Source organism: Phlebotomus papatasi, chromosome 1, assembly GCF_024763615.1.
Source record: "Phlebotomus papatasi isolate M1 chromosome 1, Ppap_2.1, whole genome shotgun sequence".
In the NCBI taxonomy this organism is placed as follows: domain Eukaryota; kingdom Metazoa; phylum Arthropoda; class Insecta; order Diptera; family Psychodidae; genus Phlebotomus; species Phlebotomus papatasi.
This window is the reverse complement of record NC_077222.1, coordinates 20,474,117-20,492,834: the sequence shown is the minus strand read 5'-3', so window position 1 is coordinate 20,492,834 and position 18,718 is coordinate 20,474,117. Positions and strand designations below refer to the sequence as shown.

The following is an 18,718-nucleotide window of genomic DNA, read 5'->3' as shown; positions in this document are numbered from 1 at the left end:
AAAAATAATATATAGACATAGTTTTGGATAATATTTCGGACATCTAGTTTCTCATAGTTTCCTTCTCTTCTGGAATTGTTCCAGTCTTTTTGACATCATCTCGTTCATCGAAGCTACTTTTTTTTGCATTGTATGACCTCTAGTGTGCGCAAAATCTTAAAGTTCATGTATATTTGAGAAACAAAGGCCAAAATTGGCCGAAATTTTATGGCCGAAATTGCAAGCGGGCTAAAATTTGATAGTTACTCTTTTCTATGGATGTATTAATTTTTTTATGGATTTTAAACATACGATATCGATAAAAATAGGCCTTTAGACAGCCTAAGTTCTTGGATAAAGGGATAGCTAAGAGGGAAACAAAAAAAAAATCATAAAATCGCTAAATGTTGAAGTGAAAAAGAAGGAGAAGACAGATTTCCTGTTTCAGTATTTTGACAGATTTCCCATTTGAGCCTTTATTATCATCAAAATCTATTAGATGAAATCAGAAATATTATATTTCAAAATAATATAATTATTTGAATGATATTGCATGACAGCGCTTCTTGTCGTAAAGAGGAAAATCTTACGAATTTGGAATGTTCTGAAGGTAGTAATGGCCCTGGCACACTTTTTAGATCAGGAAAATTTCATGAAATCACATTCCTTTCTTGCTCACATTCTGCATAAGTTTATCTTATTCATTTGCTCTTTAAATTCAATTGATATAATTGAATTTGTTTTGATGTCTAAAAAAAGAAGAAGAGTGATTGTGAAAGAACGAGATAGACATATGCAACGCGTGTGAGAAAGAGATTCGAATTTCGACTTCATGAAATTTTCCTGATCTAAAAGATGCGTTCGAGCCATAAAAAGAGGGATTAGACTTTAGCAAAACGTTCAAAGAAGAAAGGTGTGTGAATTTTGATTTCATGAATTTTTTTTAACATAAAAGGTGTCTAATGACCCCTACACCTTTAACGAAATCTTCCTTATGACCTCTACACATTGGGAGCAATTTTTGTCAAAAATTGCTTTTTTGAAGGAAATTCCCTGCAGCATTGTAGGGGGAAACGTCAAATTTCTGTCAAAAACGCAATTTTTGACGAAAATTGCTCCCAATGTGTAGACGCCTTTATGTAAAAAAAATCAAAAACGGATTTTTAGGTTTGATCACAATCACTTGCAGATTTTCTGGACTTTGAATCAAATTAAAAGACGCCTTTTGCAAACTAGAGACTGGAGATATTTTGTTTCCCCTACTTTCTGTTAATATTCATCATATCATCATCTGTCCATGACCTCTACACACTAGTAGAAATTTCTTTAAAAAATGCCTTTTTAAAGAAAATTTTCCCTATCATTGTAGACAGAAAAGTCAGATTTTTTTTAAAAAGGCAATTTTTTACGAAAATTGCTTGTAGTGTGTAGACAGCATTATAGGGCCTTGACAGACTTGAAGATTAGCCGAGAGACGGTTTAGCGTAATTATAATCGAAATAATGGTTAAACCACATTTCTATCATTTTCCACTAAGCCGTCTCTCGGCTTAAGTCCTAAGTGTGTCAAGGACCTTAAATTGTTAAATCTGCTCTCTTTTGTATTAAAAAAAATATTGCAGACATTTTTAAGACCTATCAATTGCCATCAAAAGAGCCAAAAAAATGTTAATGAACATAGCAGAAATCTAGAAAAAATATAATTTCAAAATTATATTTACGAAAACTCTAGTTTGTTTTTATTTTTCTCAAAAGTTGCATAGACTGTGATGTCAGCGCATTGAAATTGCAAGTTTAGGTCGTTCATTTATTGTCTGAGTTTAATAAGAAAAATTCACCGAGAAGATAAAAGTAAAAAAAAATAAAAAAAAATAAAGAAAAAACATGACCTTGTCTCAGTTGTTTAAAAAAATACGAGCAGGCTATATCAATTTATATTAATTACCTATCTAGTTCTATAGAAACATTTTTGATAATTTAACAAATAACTCAGTGGGATGAGTAAGAAAAAAAATGTTATTAGAAAAATTCGATTTTATTACCAAGAAAACTCCGATAAAAGTCGATTATTGCGTTTTCTGCGTTGTCCAATTTTTTTTTTATCCCGTCTAATAAGGAGACTTTCGAAAACTCCAAAATAGACCATAATTTCAGATTTTAGTCCATCCTTGGAGTAAAATTGCTAGTCGGCTAGTCATCTCTCCGGGTAAGACTTTCTAGCGTGTGTTGTATCCTAGTCTTCCGGATATGGTGGTTGAAGGACTATATTTAAAACCCAATTTCATACAATTTTGCTCCAGTTTTGGTTTTTCGGTTTTGGTCTAAAGTGAGAAACGCGGCAGCTGTTTTGCTAACATTTTTTTCATACCCAAAAAAATCATACAAGAAGTTTAAAAAATTGTCATATGACATCCTTATGATCTTAGCTAACTCCCTCAATTTCAACTAAAAAAAAACAAAAAAAAAAAAGATTTTTTGGATTAAAGGAGATCAACAGGTTTTAAGGCTTTGAGCTGGAATATAATAGCGCATATAATTTCGTTATAACAAAGTAGATTAAAATCAATTTTAGTTTTAGCTTTTGTTTACTTATTTTTAGTTCGAATTTTGTGTTCGATCACTTTATTGATGAAGATTTAAATACATATTATGTGCTTGGTTTGGATCATTTGGATTTATTTATTTCAACTTTCTTAACTTGAACTTAAACTATCATATAACTATGAGTACCATCGTTGTGGGTGACTTTGCACTCAGGGGATGACTTTGCATTTTTCTGTCCATAAGACTTTCATTAATTTTACCATTTATTGATGATCTTCGCTAGTCCTGTTTAGCATGTCAAAGTATACAGGGATATATCATTTACCAAGTAAAGTCCAAAGATCCTCAAAAGGATACTTGTAATTTCCGTAATAATCAATAAAATGCAAATATAAGTATTTTGCCAAAAAACGATTCTGTGAAAAATTCATCTGAAGGTCTAATTCCAAAAACGGTTTTTGAGTAATAATTTGTCTAAATCTTTTCTAAACTTATCTGGATAGAATAAATCCATTTGGATTTTGTTTTTTTTATTAAAATACCTTTGCTCGAACGTAAATACCGTTGGATCATTCCTATAATAACGATTTTTCAAGGTTTGAAAGGCTCTAGAGAGTATATTTCTCGACTAAAAGTTATCAGGATAAGCGGTTTTCAGACTAGAGGTTTAGCCCAGTTCCCGAAGGCCTGGAAATCCTAAACAGCGAGCAATTTCATTGCTTTATGAAAACTTAATGGGTCATTTATCTTTAATAATCCAATCCAAAGTTAAATTTTTCCAAAAAAAAAATGTGATTGATAAGAAATTAGAGCAATTATAGCTAAGCCTTAGGTCTGAACACTGAGAGAAATCCGAAAAAGTTAAAATAACATTCCGGAAATGTTAATTTACCCTGCATTATTGATCCGAAATCGGTGTAAATATTACCCTTTTTAGGTGTATTAGGGGTTAAATTAACCCTTTTTCATGTTAATTTTACCCTTAAAAAGGTGTAAAATTAACATTAAAAAATGTTTATATATTTTTACACCTAAAAAGTGTTAAAGTTATGAGGAAAAAAAGTTAATCGCACCCTCTTTTTTTTCTCAGTGAAGACGTTATTAGGCTCGTTGGAAAAGTCTTATGCCCTAGACATATTTACAAATGATGGAAATGCACTTTAACCATTATTTATAATATATTTACGCTATGCTGTCTCTCGGCTAATCCTCATGTCTGTCAAGGCCCTTAGAGTTCGTGTGAAATCTGATCCGGTTATGAAACGGCCATGAACCGGTTTATAACCGATAACTAATTTTTATCCGAAATTCAATTGTATTACTCCTTAAGTGTATTTTGCACAGTATTTTGAGTGATTTAGATCAGTTTAAATCCAGAGGTAATTCATTTAGGGGAATTCTCGAGCCAATCGGAGCAGGGAACCCACGGAGAATCCATATACGTTTTCAGGGAATCTGGGGAACCCATACATTTTTCAGAGAACCAGAGGAACTCATGTATTTTTGTATAGAGAACTCGCGGGGAACTCAGGGAACCCATACATTTTTTTTTCAGGGAATCGGGATTGGAAACTCGAACCTATATTTGCTTATGAATAACCCATTGGGTCAAATCGGTTGTAAACCGGTTATAAAGCGATAAGTAATTTTTGTCTGAAAATTATTTTTTAGTGGTATTCGGGGAATATTTTTAGTGGTTTATGAATCGGTTTAAATCGGTAGAGAACCAGTAAACGGTAAATGATGCCAAAATACTTTTGAGATATTTGAGACGAGATCATCTGAGTTACGAGTTCGAGCATTTTGCAAAGGAAGTGACACTTTACCATCACTATTAAATTTTTAGTTCTATTTTATTGACAACAAAATACATATTCTGAAATATAATAAATTTGGGTGTATTTTGTTAATTTAAAATTGGAATAATAATATTCAGATGTCTCAATCAAACTTTTTATTACCTTTCATTTACCATTTAAAAACAAAGGGTATTTTTGTGCTAAAAGTGTCTCATAAATTTTTCCATCATAAATGGGAATTATGGGTATTTTATGTATCCTGCAATATTAAGGGTCTTTAATATTAAAACGATTAAAACAGTTTTTGCGAAAATCAGTTGAAAAATTCCAGAAATTTCATACAGGAATTCATCATGATCCTTTTATCCTCTTTATCATTAAATTATTAATTGAATATTTAAAATTTAAATTATTTATTCAGGATTGAAAGAAAAATTAACTGTTTGTAATTGATTTAGCGCCTAGAACTTTGAAACTATGAAAACTTGAACTGATATGCAAACTTTGTATTGTTTTGAAGCGACGAAAGAGACTTGTAATGAGTTCTTATCATCAAAATCGAATCTACTTGTAATCTAAGTGGTAAAATTGTATCTATATCCGGCATTTGACTCACACTAAAACGATGTTGAGAACAAAGATTTTTCAGTGCTTTATCAAATACTCTGACTGAGAGAATAGAGAATCACTGAGAAATTTGAAGTGTTTTAAAAGAATGAATATCCAATTTAGAGAAATTTGACCAATAAAAAAAAACAATCATAAAAAAAATTTGATGGAAAGTGTCACAGTGAAATATTTCATCCGAGACTCGTGTTTAGCAATGTTGCAAGATGCCAAAGAAAGATGAGAAACAAACAGGTAGAGAAAGAGGTATAAAATAATTTTAGTTGTTGTTGCTCTCTCTGTTGAGAATTTTGAACATTCTTTAATTATGTATAATTGCGTGTTTATATATTTTTCTTCTCTTCTACCTGTCAGATATAAATCAATTCGACGAAAAACTTGTATTTGCTCTACATAGATTTGAGTTGAATTTTAAAAGTTGGTGAGAAAGAGAGAATTCGGCTTTTCGGGGAGTGAAATAAAAATTAGAGAGAACTCGTCCCAAAAAAATTAATTCTCATCCATCGATATCTTTTTTTGGGTAAAATGATCCCGGTGACAAAACAAAGTTATTCATGCACGCGAATGACCTTAGAATATTTTATTCTCATCTTGATGATTGCCGAAATGTACAGTAATTTTTGGAGCGTTTTTCCACATCGCGGAGTATTGTTTTTTTTTCTTCTCTTCTCAATTTTTTCTTTCATTTAGCTTATTCCAACGATTAGCCATGTTTTGGGATTAATCTTGAGGTGAAGTATTTGACTTGTTGGGAATTGTTGTATATGTGCCGCTGTTAGTCGACAGCTGATAAGCAAAAGCTTTCTTAAGGGTTTTTCGCTGTCTTCGCTACAATTATGTGTCGTAAGAAGCGTCATTTATTAGTTTTCTCCTCTGCCTTTTGGAGTTTCTTCTAACGGAACGATATAATTTTTGCTGAGTGAATTTACTTTCTTTCGTGAGTGAGATAGCGATAATTTTGAGCTGACTACGTATATATTTTCTAATGAAAGGAAAATTAGTTGTACAACGCATGGTTCAGGAAAAATGGAACAACTACCCCTTTGAAAGCAAAATAAAATAAAATGGAAATGACAAAGAGTAATTCGCCGAATGCTCGAATTGATTGGAACTGATTATGAAACACTCTTTTGGCCTCTACACATTGGGAGCAATTTTTGTCAAAAATTGCTTTTTTGAAGGAAATTCCCTGCAGCGTTGTAGGGGGAAACGTCAAATTTCTGTCAAAAACGCAATTTTTGACGAAAATTGCTCCCAATGTGTAGACACCTTTAAGTTGGTTTTTATTTGATGTTCTTTATGAACTTTCGCCACCGAAATCCATCTCGACTGAAGTATAGGCCTTAACTGTAAAACGAAATCACTTACACGGATTTGTTCCCGACAATGGGAACAAAAAGATTCCCCATATGTGTAACAATTTTGTTCCAAAAATTACCTCGTCCACGGACACCGAAAATTTTTGGAACAAATATGTTACAGATGTAGGAATAATATTGTTATAAAAAATATGTACCAATTTGTTCCTGACAATGGGAACAAAAGAGCCGAGTGCAACAAATTCTGTTCCAAATTTCAGAAACAAATTTGTATAAAACGAAATCAACTCAAATTTGCAGACATTCCACTGTATCAAAACGGTTCCAAAAGGAAACTCTAACTAAATTGTAACTGCATTTCATAACAAAACTATAAAGAAAACTTTTTGGAACAAAAACATATCTTTTCTAGGTGTAAATCGATTCCAAAAAAAATTGTTACAAGGAAAACTTGTTCCCATATTTTGGTCAGTGTCTAAAAGTTTTTACCGTGTACAGTAGATTCTCTCTCAATCGGACATTTGGGGCAAAATGTCATCTGATTTATCGAGAGATTCGGGCGTCAAAGTCATTGCAAATTCTACAAAAAAAAACGCTTAATTATGAAAAATCATGATAAAACAAAAGGAACTACAGCTAATTTGAGCAAATTTGCTTAAAAATCAAATGTGAAAATTGTCAACAAAATTTTTCGCTCGATTGAGCGAGAGTCTGCTGCAATCCCTCGACTTTTTCATCCTCCAAAATTTCCACTTTCCGAGGGCCATTTTTCACAACATATCTTCGCATTTCAGACAATTTTTGAGAGAGATGTCACGCTGTTTTTCCGTCTGTTCGTCCGTCCGTTACGCTTATCTATAGGATTATCTGTCCCCTTTTTGTGAATTTTCTTCCACCCACAAAAATGACCCACTTCGAGCAAAAGATTTTCACAGAAAAACATTAACCATGATAAACCCTCTATAACTTGGAATGCTGTTTTTCTTCGAAAAGACACTTGAAGTGTGAAAAAATACATAAAATATTACACATCCGCAGAATTACGGTTTTAGGACTATTTTTTATTTTTCCTTTTGGTCCCAGGAAAAAAAGGGCTCCGACTTTTTGGTCAGTAAAAAATTAAATTTAGTCAGTAATGGCTCTGGCACACCTTTTAGATGAGGAAAATTTCATGAAGTTGAAATTCGGATCCCTTTCTTTCTCGCATGTTTTGCATATGTCTATCTCATTCTCTCGTACTCTTCTTCTTCTCTAAAACATCACTCCAAATTCAATTTAGCTTAATCGAATTTGGTATGTGAAAGAATGAGATAGTCATATCCAAAATATGTGAGAAAGAAAGGGTTTCGAATTTCGACTTCATAAAATTTTCCTGTTCTAAAAGGTGTACCCGAGCCATAAAAAATAAAATGTGGTTAGTTAAAAATAAAATATGGTCAGTAAAAAATAAAATATGGTCAGTAAAAAACTTTAAAAAAATCGGTAAAAAATTAAATTTGGTCAGTAATGGCTCTGGCACACCTTTTAAATCGGTCAAATTTCATAAAATCAAAATTCACATCCCTTTCTTTCTTAAAAGTTTAGCATATGTGTGTCCTATTCTTTCGCACTGTTCTCCTTCTTCTTTTAAACATTACACCAAATTAAATTTGGTTCAGTCCAATTTAGAGACCGAAAGAGTGGGGTAGACTTATGCAAGTCTTTTAAGAAAGAAAAAGAAGTGAATTTTGATTTCATGAAATTTGACAGATCTAAAAGGTGTGCCGGAGCCTTAAAAAATCAAATTCGATAGGAGAAAAGTCAAATTTGGTCGGTAAAAAGTCAAATTTGGTCAGTCAAAAATCAAATTTGGCCATGAAAAATCAAAATTGATCAGTAAAAATGAAATTTTCTGTGCTTTGGAAAGTTATCAGTAGCACCTGTTTAATTTTTTGTACAAAATTTAGGAAAGACGAAATATGAAATACGAAATGGTAAAATACGAAATGTACTAAAATACGAAGTTTCCACAATACAAAACGTGCAATACTTTTTATCCGGATATGCAAAGTTTTAACTTTTATTGATTTCCTTTTAGTTTTTTATTGACTATTATTATTCACTGATCATATTTAATTTTCCACTGATTAAATTTCACATTTTACTGCTTTAAAAAAATGTACTGACCAAATTTGACTTTTTACTGACCAAAATTCATTTTTTCCGATTTTTTTTTTAAATTTTTTACTAACCATATTTAATTTTTTACTGACCAAATTTGACTTTACCGACAAATTTAATTTTTTACTGATTTTTTTTAACCCATTCAGTCAATATACCAGAAATACTTGAGATAGAATGTTCATATTTTGGGATTAGTTTCCTACAGATTAATAGATGTTTTTTTTTGAAAAGAAAAAAAAATTACCTATTAAGGGGCGCGGGAAGCTCCTGTCAAACACACGTCTTAACGGTCACTGAATTTAAATTCTGTACATTAATTCATTACAAACTCTATTGCTTTAGATAAAGTAACTATCCAAGAAAACAAATTGACAATCAGAATTCAAATCAGGAAAAAGAATGAAGGCCAATTCAACAAATTCGACGGGATGTCGTATTTTCCGTTCGCCACATTTTGAGCAAAAATTTTGCATGACCTTCCGCGAAGCAAGAAAACAATAACAAAATGTATTTTCATCTCTGTCGGACTATTTTTCCCAAGTGATTGAAGAACTAAAATCACTAAAAAACCATTCCCGACAGCAATTCGGAAAAAATTGCCCAAGAATAAAAAATCTAAAATCACTCAATTTGTGTATGATGTATAATACCATGGTAAGGAATGGGTTAACCCTGATAAACCCTCTATAACTTGGAATAGTTGTTTTTTTTTTGCGAAAAGTCAAGTGTCTTGTGGAAAAATGCATAAAATATTACACATCAGAATTATGATTTTAGGCCTACTTTTTATTTCTACCTTTCTGTCCAAAGAAAAAAAGTCTAGGCTCCCAAGTTTGTCAAGAAATGTGAAATGTTTGACTAGCTATGAGAATATATGACCATGGATGAAATTCATTTAGTAACTTGGAGAAAAATCAACTTTTACGAAGCTGCAATATTACGAAGCTGCAAAACTTAATGCCGCTACCCTACCCAAAAAGCGAAAAACCGATTTTATTTTACGAAAATTCGAATTGTTCGAGTCTTATTTTGAGCCGTCCATATCATGCATTATCTTTAGAGTACGAGCAAATCTGGAAGAGATTAAATGAAAAATATCAAACTTTGTTATTAACATCTCGCTCTTTCTTTGTCTCTCTCTCGCTCTTTTGACTCTTTACTTTCCCAGTTCAAAACTTTTCTTTGCATTTACGATAAATCAGTTTTTGGGTGAGAAGAAGAACAATAAACTTTGAGAGTAGTGTAAGCAGAAATGGTCAAGTTTTTCCCAACTCGCCTAATTGCACTAATTGATAAATGAGCCTTTTAAATTGTCGTCAGAATGTGTGATTGTAATAAAGAAAACAATTCTTTTGCAATGTCCATTTTCTAAAGGTTTTTTCTTGTTTTTTGTTTTTTGTTTTTCAGGGATATCCTGCGGCACAGATGCCAGCGCAGTACATGCAACAGGGCTACTATCCCTATGCCTACACGAGTCCACAGCAAGGAGCCGGAGGTACTTATTACTATCCACCTCAGTAATATTTTCTATCTCTTTATGATTTCCGGATTTTTATTTTGAGAGAAAAAAAAGCGAATTTTCTTGTCTCTGAAAAAAAAGTGGTAGATATTTTTTTCCCTTTTATTTCGTTCACATAATTTTTCTTACAAGAATCAGACGCGGAAATGATACATAATTACTGAATTTTCAATTTTTATCATAATTTAATTGAGATGAAGTATTTTGTTCACACTTTTGCATGCTCCTAACAATGTTTGATTTTTGTTTTTCTTACATTAGTTAATTTGATTTGCATGATGAACTAATGGAGAGAATTTACAGAAAATTTATCTGTTTTTGAGTGAGAAGTAGAGGCAGGAGTGAGAGAAAAAAAACATTGGTAGCTTGTCGATTAAAACATGCAAGTTGAACACCAGAAATTTGATGGAAAAGTCGAGAAATTTATATTTAATTGCATTTTGCTCAAATGCAAGTTTTACAGTGGGCTTGCGAGGAGTCAAAATAGTAAATTGTCAAGGGGTTCATCAAAACAGCAAACGATGTACTTTTATTATTATATTTTTATTTGAAATTCAGTTTCTAAATTTTTACACTGGAAGTATTTTTTTTCTTTTTAAATTACCCGGTAACCTCATTTGCATCGTTAAAATATCGGAATTGGAATTTTTGAAAATGACATAACCTCAATTTTGAACATTTCAATTTATAAAACAATCTTTACGAGACTGACAGAAGGATTATTCTAAAATAACTGACTAAAAAAAAATAGCAGTAATAAATAGGGACAGATTGTTACAAAAAATCAACAGAAAAAGAGTATTCTAATTAGCTTTTTATCAAGGAAAAGTGAGGTTATAAAAGTTACGTCATAATATTTTGATATCATGACGCTGTTTTCTTTCCTATTGAACAAAATAGTTCTCAAGTTTTTAATTTAGGCAATAATTTATATGATAATTGAGAATATTTTCCACATAACCTCAAATAAAACATTCTGCTAAGAGGAGTGGATGGGAAATTGATATTTTAACACAAGTGGCAGAGAAGGTAAGGGCTGGGCATTTTTTAAACAGCGAAATATACATTTTCCAGTCCAAAATCTTAAAGAGGAGAAGTTCGGGCTACTTTGAGCTATGAGGCTACCTTGGTTTACGGTTTTCGTATATTTCTAAAGGAAACTGGGCATTAACGTAATATAATTTAGCTCTATAAAATAATTGTGAAAAACACTTAAAAGAACAACAAGAATTTTCAAAGTTTCGATCACTAAATCTGAGCCTTTCTAGGTTATGTCACTTCTAACATAACCTAATTTTATTAATACACTAAAATATAGTAAGGTTAGAATAAAAAACATGTCAAAATAAATTGAAAACTCTTCAAATATTTTAAATAATTTAAATTATTCTTCAAATAAATTTTAAAAGTAATTTTTTTTACTTGAGGGAATTCTAAAGTTCACTCTACTCGAATTTTGTAAAGCTTACTTTTAGGTTGCGTGCAATATAACCTCACTTTGCTAATTAATTTCTTAGTTGAAAAAAAAAAATTAGACGCTATGAAGAGTTGGTCTAGAATTTGATGTTAAGAAAATGCAATTTCCTCTATGAATCATAAATTTGTGTCTCGTGTCTCGTTCTTGGTCTCTACACATTAGGAGAAATTTCTTTAAAAAAAAATGCCTTTTTAAAGAAAATTTTCCCTATCCTTGTAGGCAGAAACATTAGAATTTAAAAAAAGGGACATTATTGACGAAAATTGCTTCTAGTGTGTAGACAACATTAGGGAATTCTTCCAAAAAAAATGTCACAAACATTTTAAATGGCGAGAATTATAAGTTTTTGAGGTTAGAATTTAATTCATTTTAAAGTTAAATAAAAAAATCGACCAATTTCCTTGTGCCGCAGCGGAATTATTTGTAGTTTGTTTATAGTTTTAAATTACGACTGAACTTAACCCTAAAAATCTAAAAACCTTTTTGCAACAGTTATTGATTAGGTTAATAAAGTTCTAACCTCAAAACACGAATTTTAAATTATGTAAGATTCACGAAACATAAGAGGGCTAATTTTTGAAACTCGCCCTTGCACACGTCAGCTCTTTAGTGGCCGACATAAATCGATTTGCAAACCTTGAAGATTCTTCAGTACGTGCAACGATTACTTTATGTTATAACGGAGTCGGTACAGAACGAATTTAATCTACGGGTTGTGTGAGTTGATTTCTCTACGGCCACTATAAACGGCGCGCGGGTGCGCGTTTAAAAAATTGGCTCTGAGATTTTTAATTATTACGAATTTTACGCTTCAAATTAAACTTTGAAATTTTCTTTTTTGAGGTTATGTATCGTACTTAACCTCAATTTTCAAAATAACCCTATTTTTCTTTTTTGCAATGTTCTTCACTGAAAATTTTTAATACAATGTGAAAAATGGATTTAATTGATTATTTTTATTACGAGAAACAATTTTAAAATATTGTTTTTTTTTTTTATTTTATTATCGATATGCCTAAAATTCTAACCTCAAAAACTTGTTTAATTATCCCACGGCTATATTTTCCATAATAAATCCAGATTCACAATTTTGGATTTTTTCCTCTCCATAGAAGGTTTTATTATTTTATTCACCTAAAAAGTTATTTCGAAATGTGAGGTTATGCTAAATATAACCTACAAATTTCAAATTAAATAAACTTCACAATTCTTCTAATGTTCAAAAATATCCCAAATAATGCCAAATTGAAAGAGAAGCTATGATTTTTAGGGTAAGTGTGCAAAATTTCGGCATAGTTACATGCAAGCTCCAAAGTCTCAAGTTGGAAATGGAATTATTTTTAATATAAATTGAATTTATTTGTTACATTTTTATAAGGGGTGTTTCTTGGAACCTTGTAGACAGGGTATCGCCTTTATTTTCTCTAAAATCATTTTTAATACTTTTTAAAATGAATAAAAATGTAGACAATGCATTTGTGGCCTATTTCGGCCACTTTCATTTTCATAGTTCCTTGCCCTTCCGGAATTCTTCCAATGTCTCTTTCAGATCATCTTACTCGTCGAACTGACAATGAGTATGCAAAAACTAAAACTTCATTGATATTCGAAAAACAAAAAAATGTGGCCGGAATTGCAAGCTGGCCGGAATTTAGCACACTTACCCTACTATTTTTTTATTTTTTTTAATGTTTATTCCACAAATTCCTAAATTTTAACAACATAACCTCACATCAGAATAGAGATTTCTTGTTTAACTGTGTTATCACACTTGCACATTAAAATTTTAATATGATTTACTTTAATTGTCGTTGGTGAGAGTCCAAATGTGTAATTTGTGTGTTTGTATCATTTCATATTCAAAAATTGATCTATTTGTTGATAAAAAGGTAGACTTAACCCGCAAAATTTGAAATAAATTGATTTATAGCATTAATGCGAAAAATTAATGCGATTTTCTCTTTAATTTTTTAATGTGAAAAATATTTATGCTTTAGGAAAATTTAAACTTATTTTTGCAGGCTAAGTCCACTTCTTTATCAATAAATAGAAAAATCCCAAATATTAAGTGACTCAAAGACACAAATAACATATTTGGACGCTCACAAGCGACAATTAATGTGAATCACATTAAAATTTTAATGCGCAAGTGTGACAACGCCGTAATAATATAAAAATGAAAGTGTAAAGACTTCATTTTAATGTAATTGAATGGAGAGGTAAGAATACATAAATCTTAAATAAATAAAAGGACTGCAATGAGGCGTAGCGCATTAGTTTTGTTTTAAAAATATGTTTTCAAAATTGCATTTGAGAGCGAGTGAGACGACTATAAATGGAATTTCGCTTGAATATGCTAATGTGTTAAACACTTGCTCAATAAAAGAAGTAATTGTGTTTTCTACATTCATTATAAACGCATGAAGATAAACAAAATTAGTTGAAGTTCCAGTGTTTACCGGTACAAGTTTCTGCAACTTGATGAACCCTTTTGTGCAAGGTTAAGATAAAATTAGCAGACAAAGAAGGAAAATTCCACGAAAATACTTTCACATATTGGTCTCTGAAATGAATTTCTTCAACTTGTGTGGAAAATTCGTGAGACAAATGGTCTTTTAATTTGAGAGCAAGAAGAAGTAGAAAAAAAAAGGAAAATTGAAATGACGTATTTATAGAAAATTATGTAGGAGTCGCATCTGGGATTCTCACACCTCTGCTGCTGAGTCCATTGTCCATTTGGGGTCTTTGGGGAGGAGGAAGTCATTTGCATTCTCTTCACAATTTCTCCCATAAATATTTTTAGCAGCATTGTAACACTGTTGCACTGCAAATGATTGATTTTATTGTGTCGTGCAATTTGAACATAATTTTTTTGTATTCATATTTTCATAGTAAAAAATGCGGATTATACTTTATTGCGATGTGCGGATATTATTTGAGTCCTTTGCGTGGAAATATTGATTAATTTACTATCATTAGTCTATTTATGATAGTTTGAAGTTATTGAATTTAGCCCTTTAGCGCACATGCCATTCTAAAGTCCAATGAAAGTTTCAACTTGAATTTACTTATTTTTTTTTAAACATAAATAGAAAATGAGCTCTTGGAGGTTATGTTTATTTACCTCGATTTATCACGATTTACTTTACGATTTTTTTTTCGGTAAAGTGAGTGATAAAGACGGCGGCATACGCAGATATCTCAAGAGGAATTTAATTTTTGTTACAAAATTATTAAATAAATAATTACAATTTCATTGCAAAACAAACTTGGACAGAAGAGGTTATGTTTGGAGAATTGTTCAAAATAATAACCTCAAAATAACATAACCTACTTTTAAGGAAAATATTTGTACTGCTGTTTGTTAAAATTTTGTTTTAATTATATTCTTTCAATTAATATATATCAAAAAGTTTCGTTAAATTAGAATAATCGAGGTCATTCGTCAATCGCAATCATTTAACAAATAGCGTTATAAACCTAGTTCCTCAGAATAGGTTATGTTATTTCAGTGTCTTCTACTTAATAATGCTTTATATAAAACCTCTTCTGTTCAAACACATTTTTATGATAGAATTGTGGCTATTTATTTTATTACAGAAAAAGTATGAGAAAAGATTTAATTTGATTTAATCAACTTAACCTCAAAAATTTTTGTGATATTCCTTTTAAAAATTATCCAACCTCAAAATAAAATAAAAATCATATTCATTTATTGTATGAAAAATAGTGACAACCCTCGCTAAGTTATCAGGCTGTTTATTCACCGTGAAAATGTTAGTTTTAAATTACTGTCCAGTTATCGCATTTGTGATCGCGATATTTATATAAAGAATTTTACAACAAAATGTTATCGATAGTTGGACGGTCAGTGAAACGATTTACGCATGGCTATTATATTTGTGATTACTATCGAATATATTCGTCTGAGGAATTTCGAAAATCGTTTCTTAGTCTTTTTGCAATTCAAAGTTTTCGTGTACTAAGTTGCAAATTTACTAAACTTCTAAAAAGCTTTACCATTTTACGATACTTTTAATTTGCATCGTGTCGTCGGTTGTATTTTGACGTCCAATAAAATTAATTTTGGGCAAATATCGTAATCATCGGTTTTCGGATATAGGTTAAAATTTGAAATTTCGTACAACGCGAAACAAATCAATTTAAAGTTCGAACGACTTCTTGATGAAAACTTACCAAAACTTTAATTTAAAACTTTTGAAACTCTTCCTTTAGGTTTAAAATGAATTTCGGGCGGTTGGGGGGATGTGGGGCTACATTGGCCTGGCATTATATTGAAAATGCTATTTTTTCGCATAAAGAGAGATGGAAAAATATTTTATTCATCGACAAATCTTTTAAAAGCGCAATAATTCCTAAAAACGGAAATTTCTTTTCTTTATATTGTGTCCACTACCGCCTTAGCGTTGGTGACCAAACTCTGGAACTACGGGTGACGTGGTCACCATCTTGATTTGACGTTTCTGTCCGCGATTTTGAATAACTGTCAAGGGGCCTCGGTAGCTCAATGGGCAAAGTGTTGGCTTTGTGACGCAGAGGCCCTCGGTTCGATCCTTGATCGAAGCGCGTCCGGTGAATAATTGGAAAACAGTTTTTCACCGTCCTTAAAAGCTACAAACTGAACGCAAAAATATCAAGAAGGAAGTATGATAACAGATAAGGGAGCAAAAAAAGAACAATGATAGGGAGAGATGAGCGGAATAAACATATGGGAAAAAAAAGAAACAGATGGAACTCATATGTAAATAAGAGTGAGCGAAATGGCTATATGGACCTGATTGAGTCTGACAGCCAAAACGTAAAACAAGAGAGAGAGAGAGAGAATAACTGTCAAAACCTAAAACTGGTCTCATTGGGCTGAAATTTTAGTATGTTGTAGCTGATGTCAAGGCCTTTTCAGATCGTATTTATGTTCCAATATACATCAAGTATTTACCTAGATACAGAGAGTTAAAGTTTAAAATTTTGAAATATCCATACTTTTAATCTTGAATATTTAAGACCTAAACGAAATGTTTCAGTAAGCGCTAAACTTTTTGAGGCTTTTATTTTATATATTTATTTACTTTTACATAATTAAAAATATATAAACGGAAAAATCATATATTTATTATTTTATTTTTTAATCCTTGCAACAACTGTTTTTCAGATCCTCAAATAATATGATGTCATAAGCAAAAACATAAATTTTTTTGTTTTTTTTTTGTTTATTAGTCCTATCACCTAACAATAGCGCTGTCTTTATTGTGATGGCTTGAATAATGGTGTCTACACACTAGAAGCAATTTTCGTAAAAAATTGCCTTTTTTAAAAAATTCTGACGCGTCTGTCTACAAGGATAAGGAAAATTATCTTTAAAAGTGCATTTTTTAAAGAAATTTCTCCTAGTCTGTAGATGCCTTAAGGGAAGCGCCCCGTAGTTCTGTATTCATAAGAGTGTCAAAATTTAGAACTTGGAGTCTCTGTTTCCAGACAATCCCTTGGCCTAGGTCGGATTATAAATATATTTTGAAAAGGTCTTGGTATCATCTACAACATACTAAAATTTTAGCTCAATCGACCGAATTTTTGGTTTTGAAAGTTATTCAAAATGCCAGATATAGAAACGTCATTCAAGTATCTTTTTTGCGGATCCTTGTACGTTTCTTAGTAGATGAGATATGCCTATATACTTTGCCATGGTAGACCGGATCGGCGAAGATCATCAATAAGTCCTAGAATACAGACAGCAGATTGTAAAGACACCCTACAAGCGGAAAGTCACCTGCAACGACGGTACTTTAGATATGGGTAGCTTTGGCTTCCGAGAGTGACATTGACCCCTTCCGTTCGTAAGTTTTTCTCTAATTCTAGCACTTCTTAGGAATGGTCTTCAATGATCGGATGTGGAAAATCGAATCGATGAAGACCATCCTTCAGTGCTAGAATTAAATACAAGCAGCAGGGGCAAATTCACCTTCGGAGGCCAAGTTACCCTCATCTGCGGTAAGAGAGGTTGGAGCAGTATCACGAAGCTGAACTTTCTTTCAGGAGGCATTTGCCAAACGAATATGAATTTTATTCAAAACAACTATGTTCCGTTATACGGGCTTCAGACCTCAGACTTAGTCATATGGCTTAAGTTCTCTAATTTATTATTAATCAAGTTTTTATGAAAAAAGTTAACTTAGAATTGGATTATTAGGGACAAATGACCTATTAGATTCTGTAAAAACAAACAAAATTGATTGCTATTTATTATTTTGAGGCCTTCGAGAACTAGGCTAAACCTCTAGTCTGAAGACAGCTTTAGTTTCCCTTGAGGATTGATTAACTGAAAATATACAGGACAATTCCTAAATAATTATGTTTCATACTGAAAATTTTTGTTTTTGAAAGTAATGCATGCGTGAAAGTATTCCATTAACTCCTACGTCAAAGCCCAGCTATCCTAGAAGTATGCGAAAAATTGCGTTTTCAATATATTTAGCCCTACCTCCTTCTATTCGTGATCCAGATTTCCAAGATATTCGACTTGAGAATTTCGAAAATAATTTCTTGAATTAGGAAGATTCAATGGAACTTACCAACGACGGTATAATTGAAATTTAAAGATCACGTTGAATGACGCAAATGAATAAGCAAAAAAAGAACATCCTTAAGACGCTACTGAAGCCACTGAAGATCGAAAAAAAAATCTCCAGTTACTAAAACAAAAGCATCTTCAAAGAATATTTGCCGCTTGAAATAACGCCAATGAAGCATAAAATACTTACTCGCGGGTTTAATTAATCTACAAGAAAGTATATAACTATCAAAGAGTCTGGACGATCGAATTTCGCTCTATTAGTTTTTTGTTGTTGTTATTTGAAGTCCGAACAGGGAATCTGCTGACTTTAGTGTGGACTGTGCGACAAAGTTGGTTTTCTGTCTGTATAACTCCCTTCTGTTCAAATCACATGCAAATAAAAGTGAATTAGTATTTTATTGACCAAATAAAATACTAATAAAGTTGTAGAGCAAATAGTTGTAAAAGAGAATGCGATAGAAGGAATATGTGTATACGTATTTGTTGAATTTGGAGTAAATGTATTTTAAATAAAAAAAAGAATAAAATAAAATAAAAGAAGATATGTTTGCGACCTTGTGACCTACATTGGGGAGAGGTTTGAGAATCAACCGGATTTGACTTCTTGTGCTAAAGTGCTCTGTAGATGTAGGAAGAAGAAGAAGAGCAAAAGATGAAGATTTGAAGAGTCTGAAGTGTTGAGATGGGGAGGAGTGATGAAGAA

The 18,718-nt window shown here is 31.6% G+C and overlaps 1 protein-coding gene across 2 annotated transcripts in view; it reads left to right on the top strand.

Moving 5' to 3' along the window:
• Nucleotides 1–18,718, top strand: part of LOC129798163 (nucleolysin TIAR-like) — a 28,112-nt gene that overhangs the window by 2,744 nt on the left and 6,650 nt on the right. For both annotated transcript variants that reach the window (XM_055841166.1, XM_055841167.1), the window contains exon 2: nucleotides 9,838–9,925. In XM_055841166.1, the coding sequence (XP_055697141.1) occupies nucleotides 9,838–9,925 (88 nt within the window). The remainder of the gene's footprint in view (nucleotides 1–9,837; nucleotides 9,926–18,718) is intronic.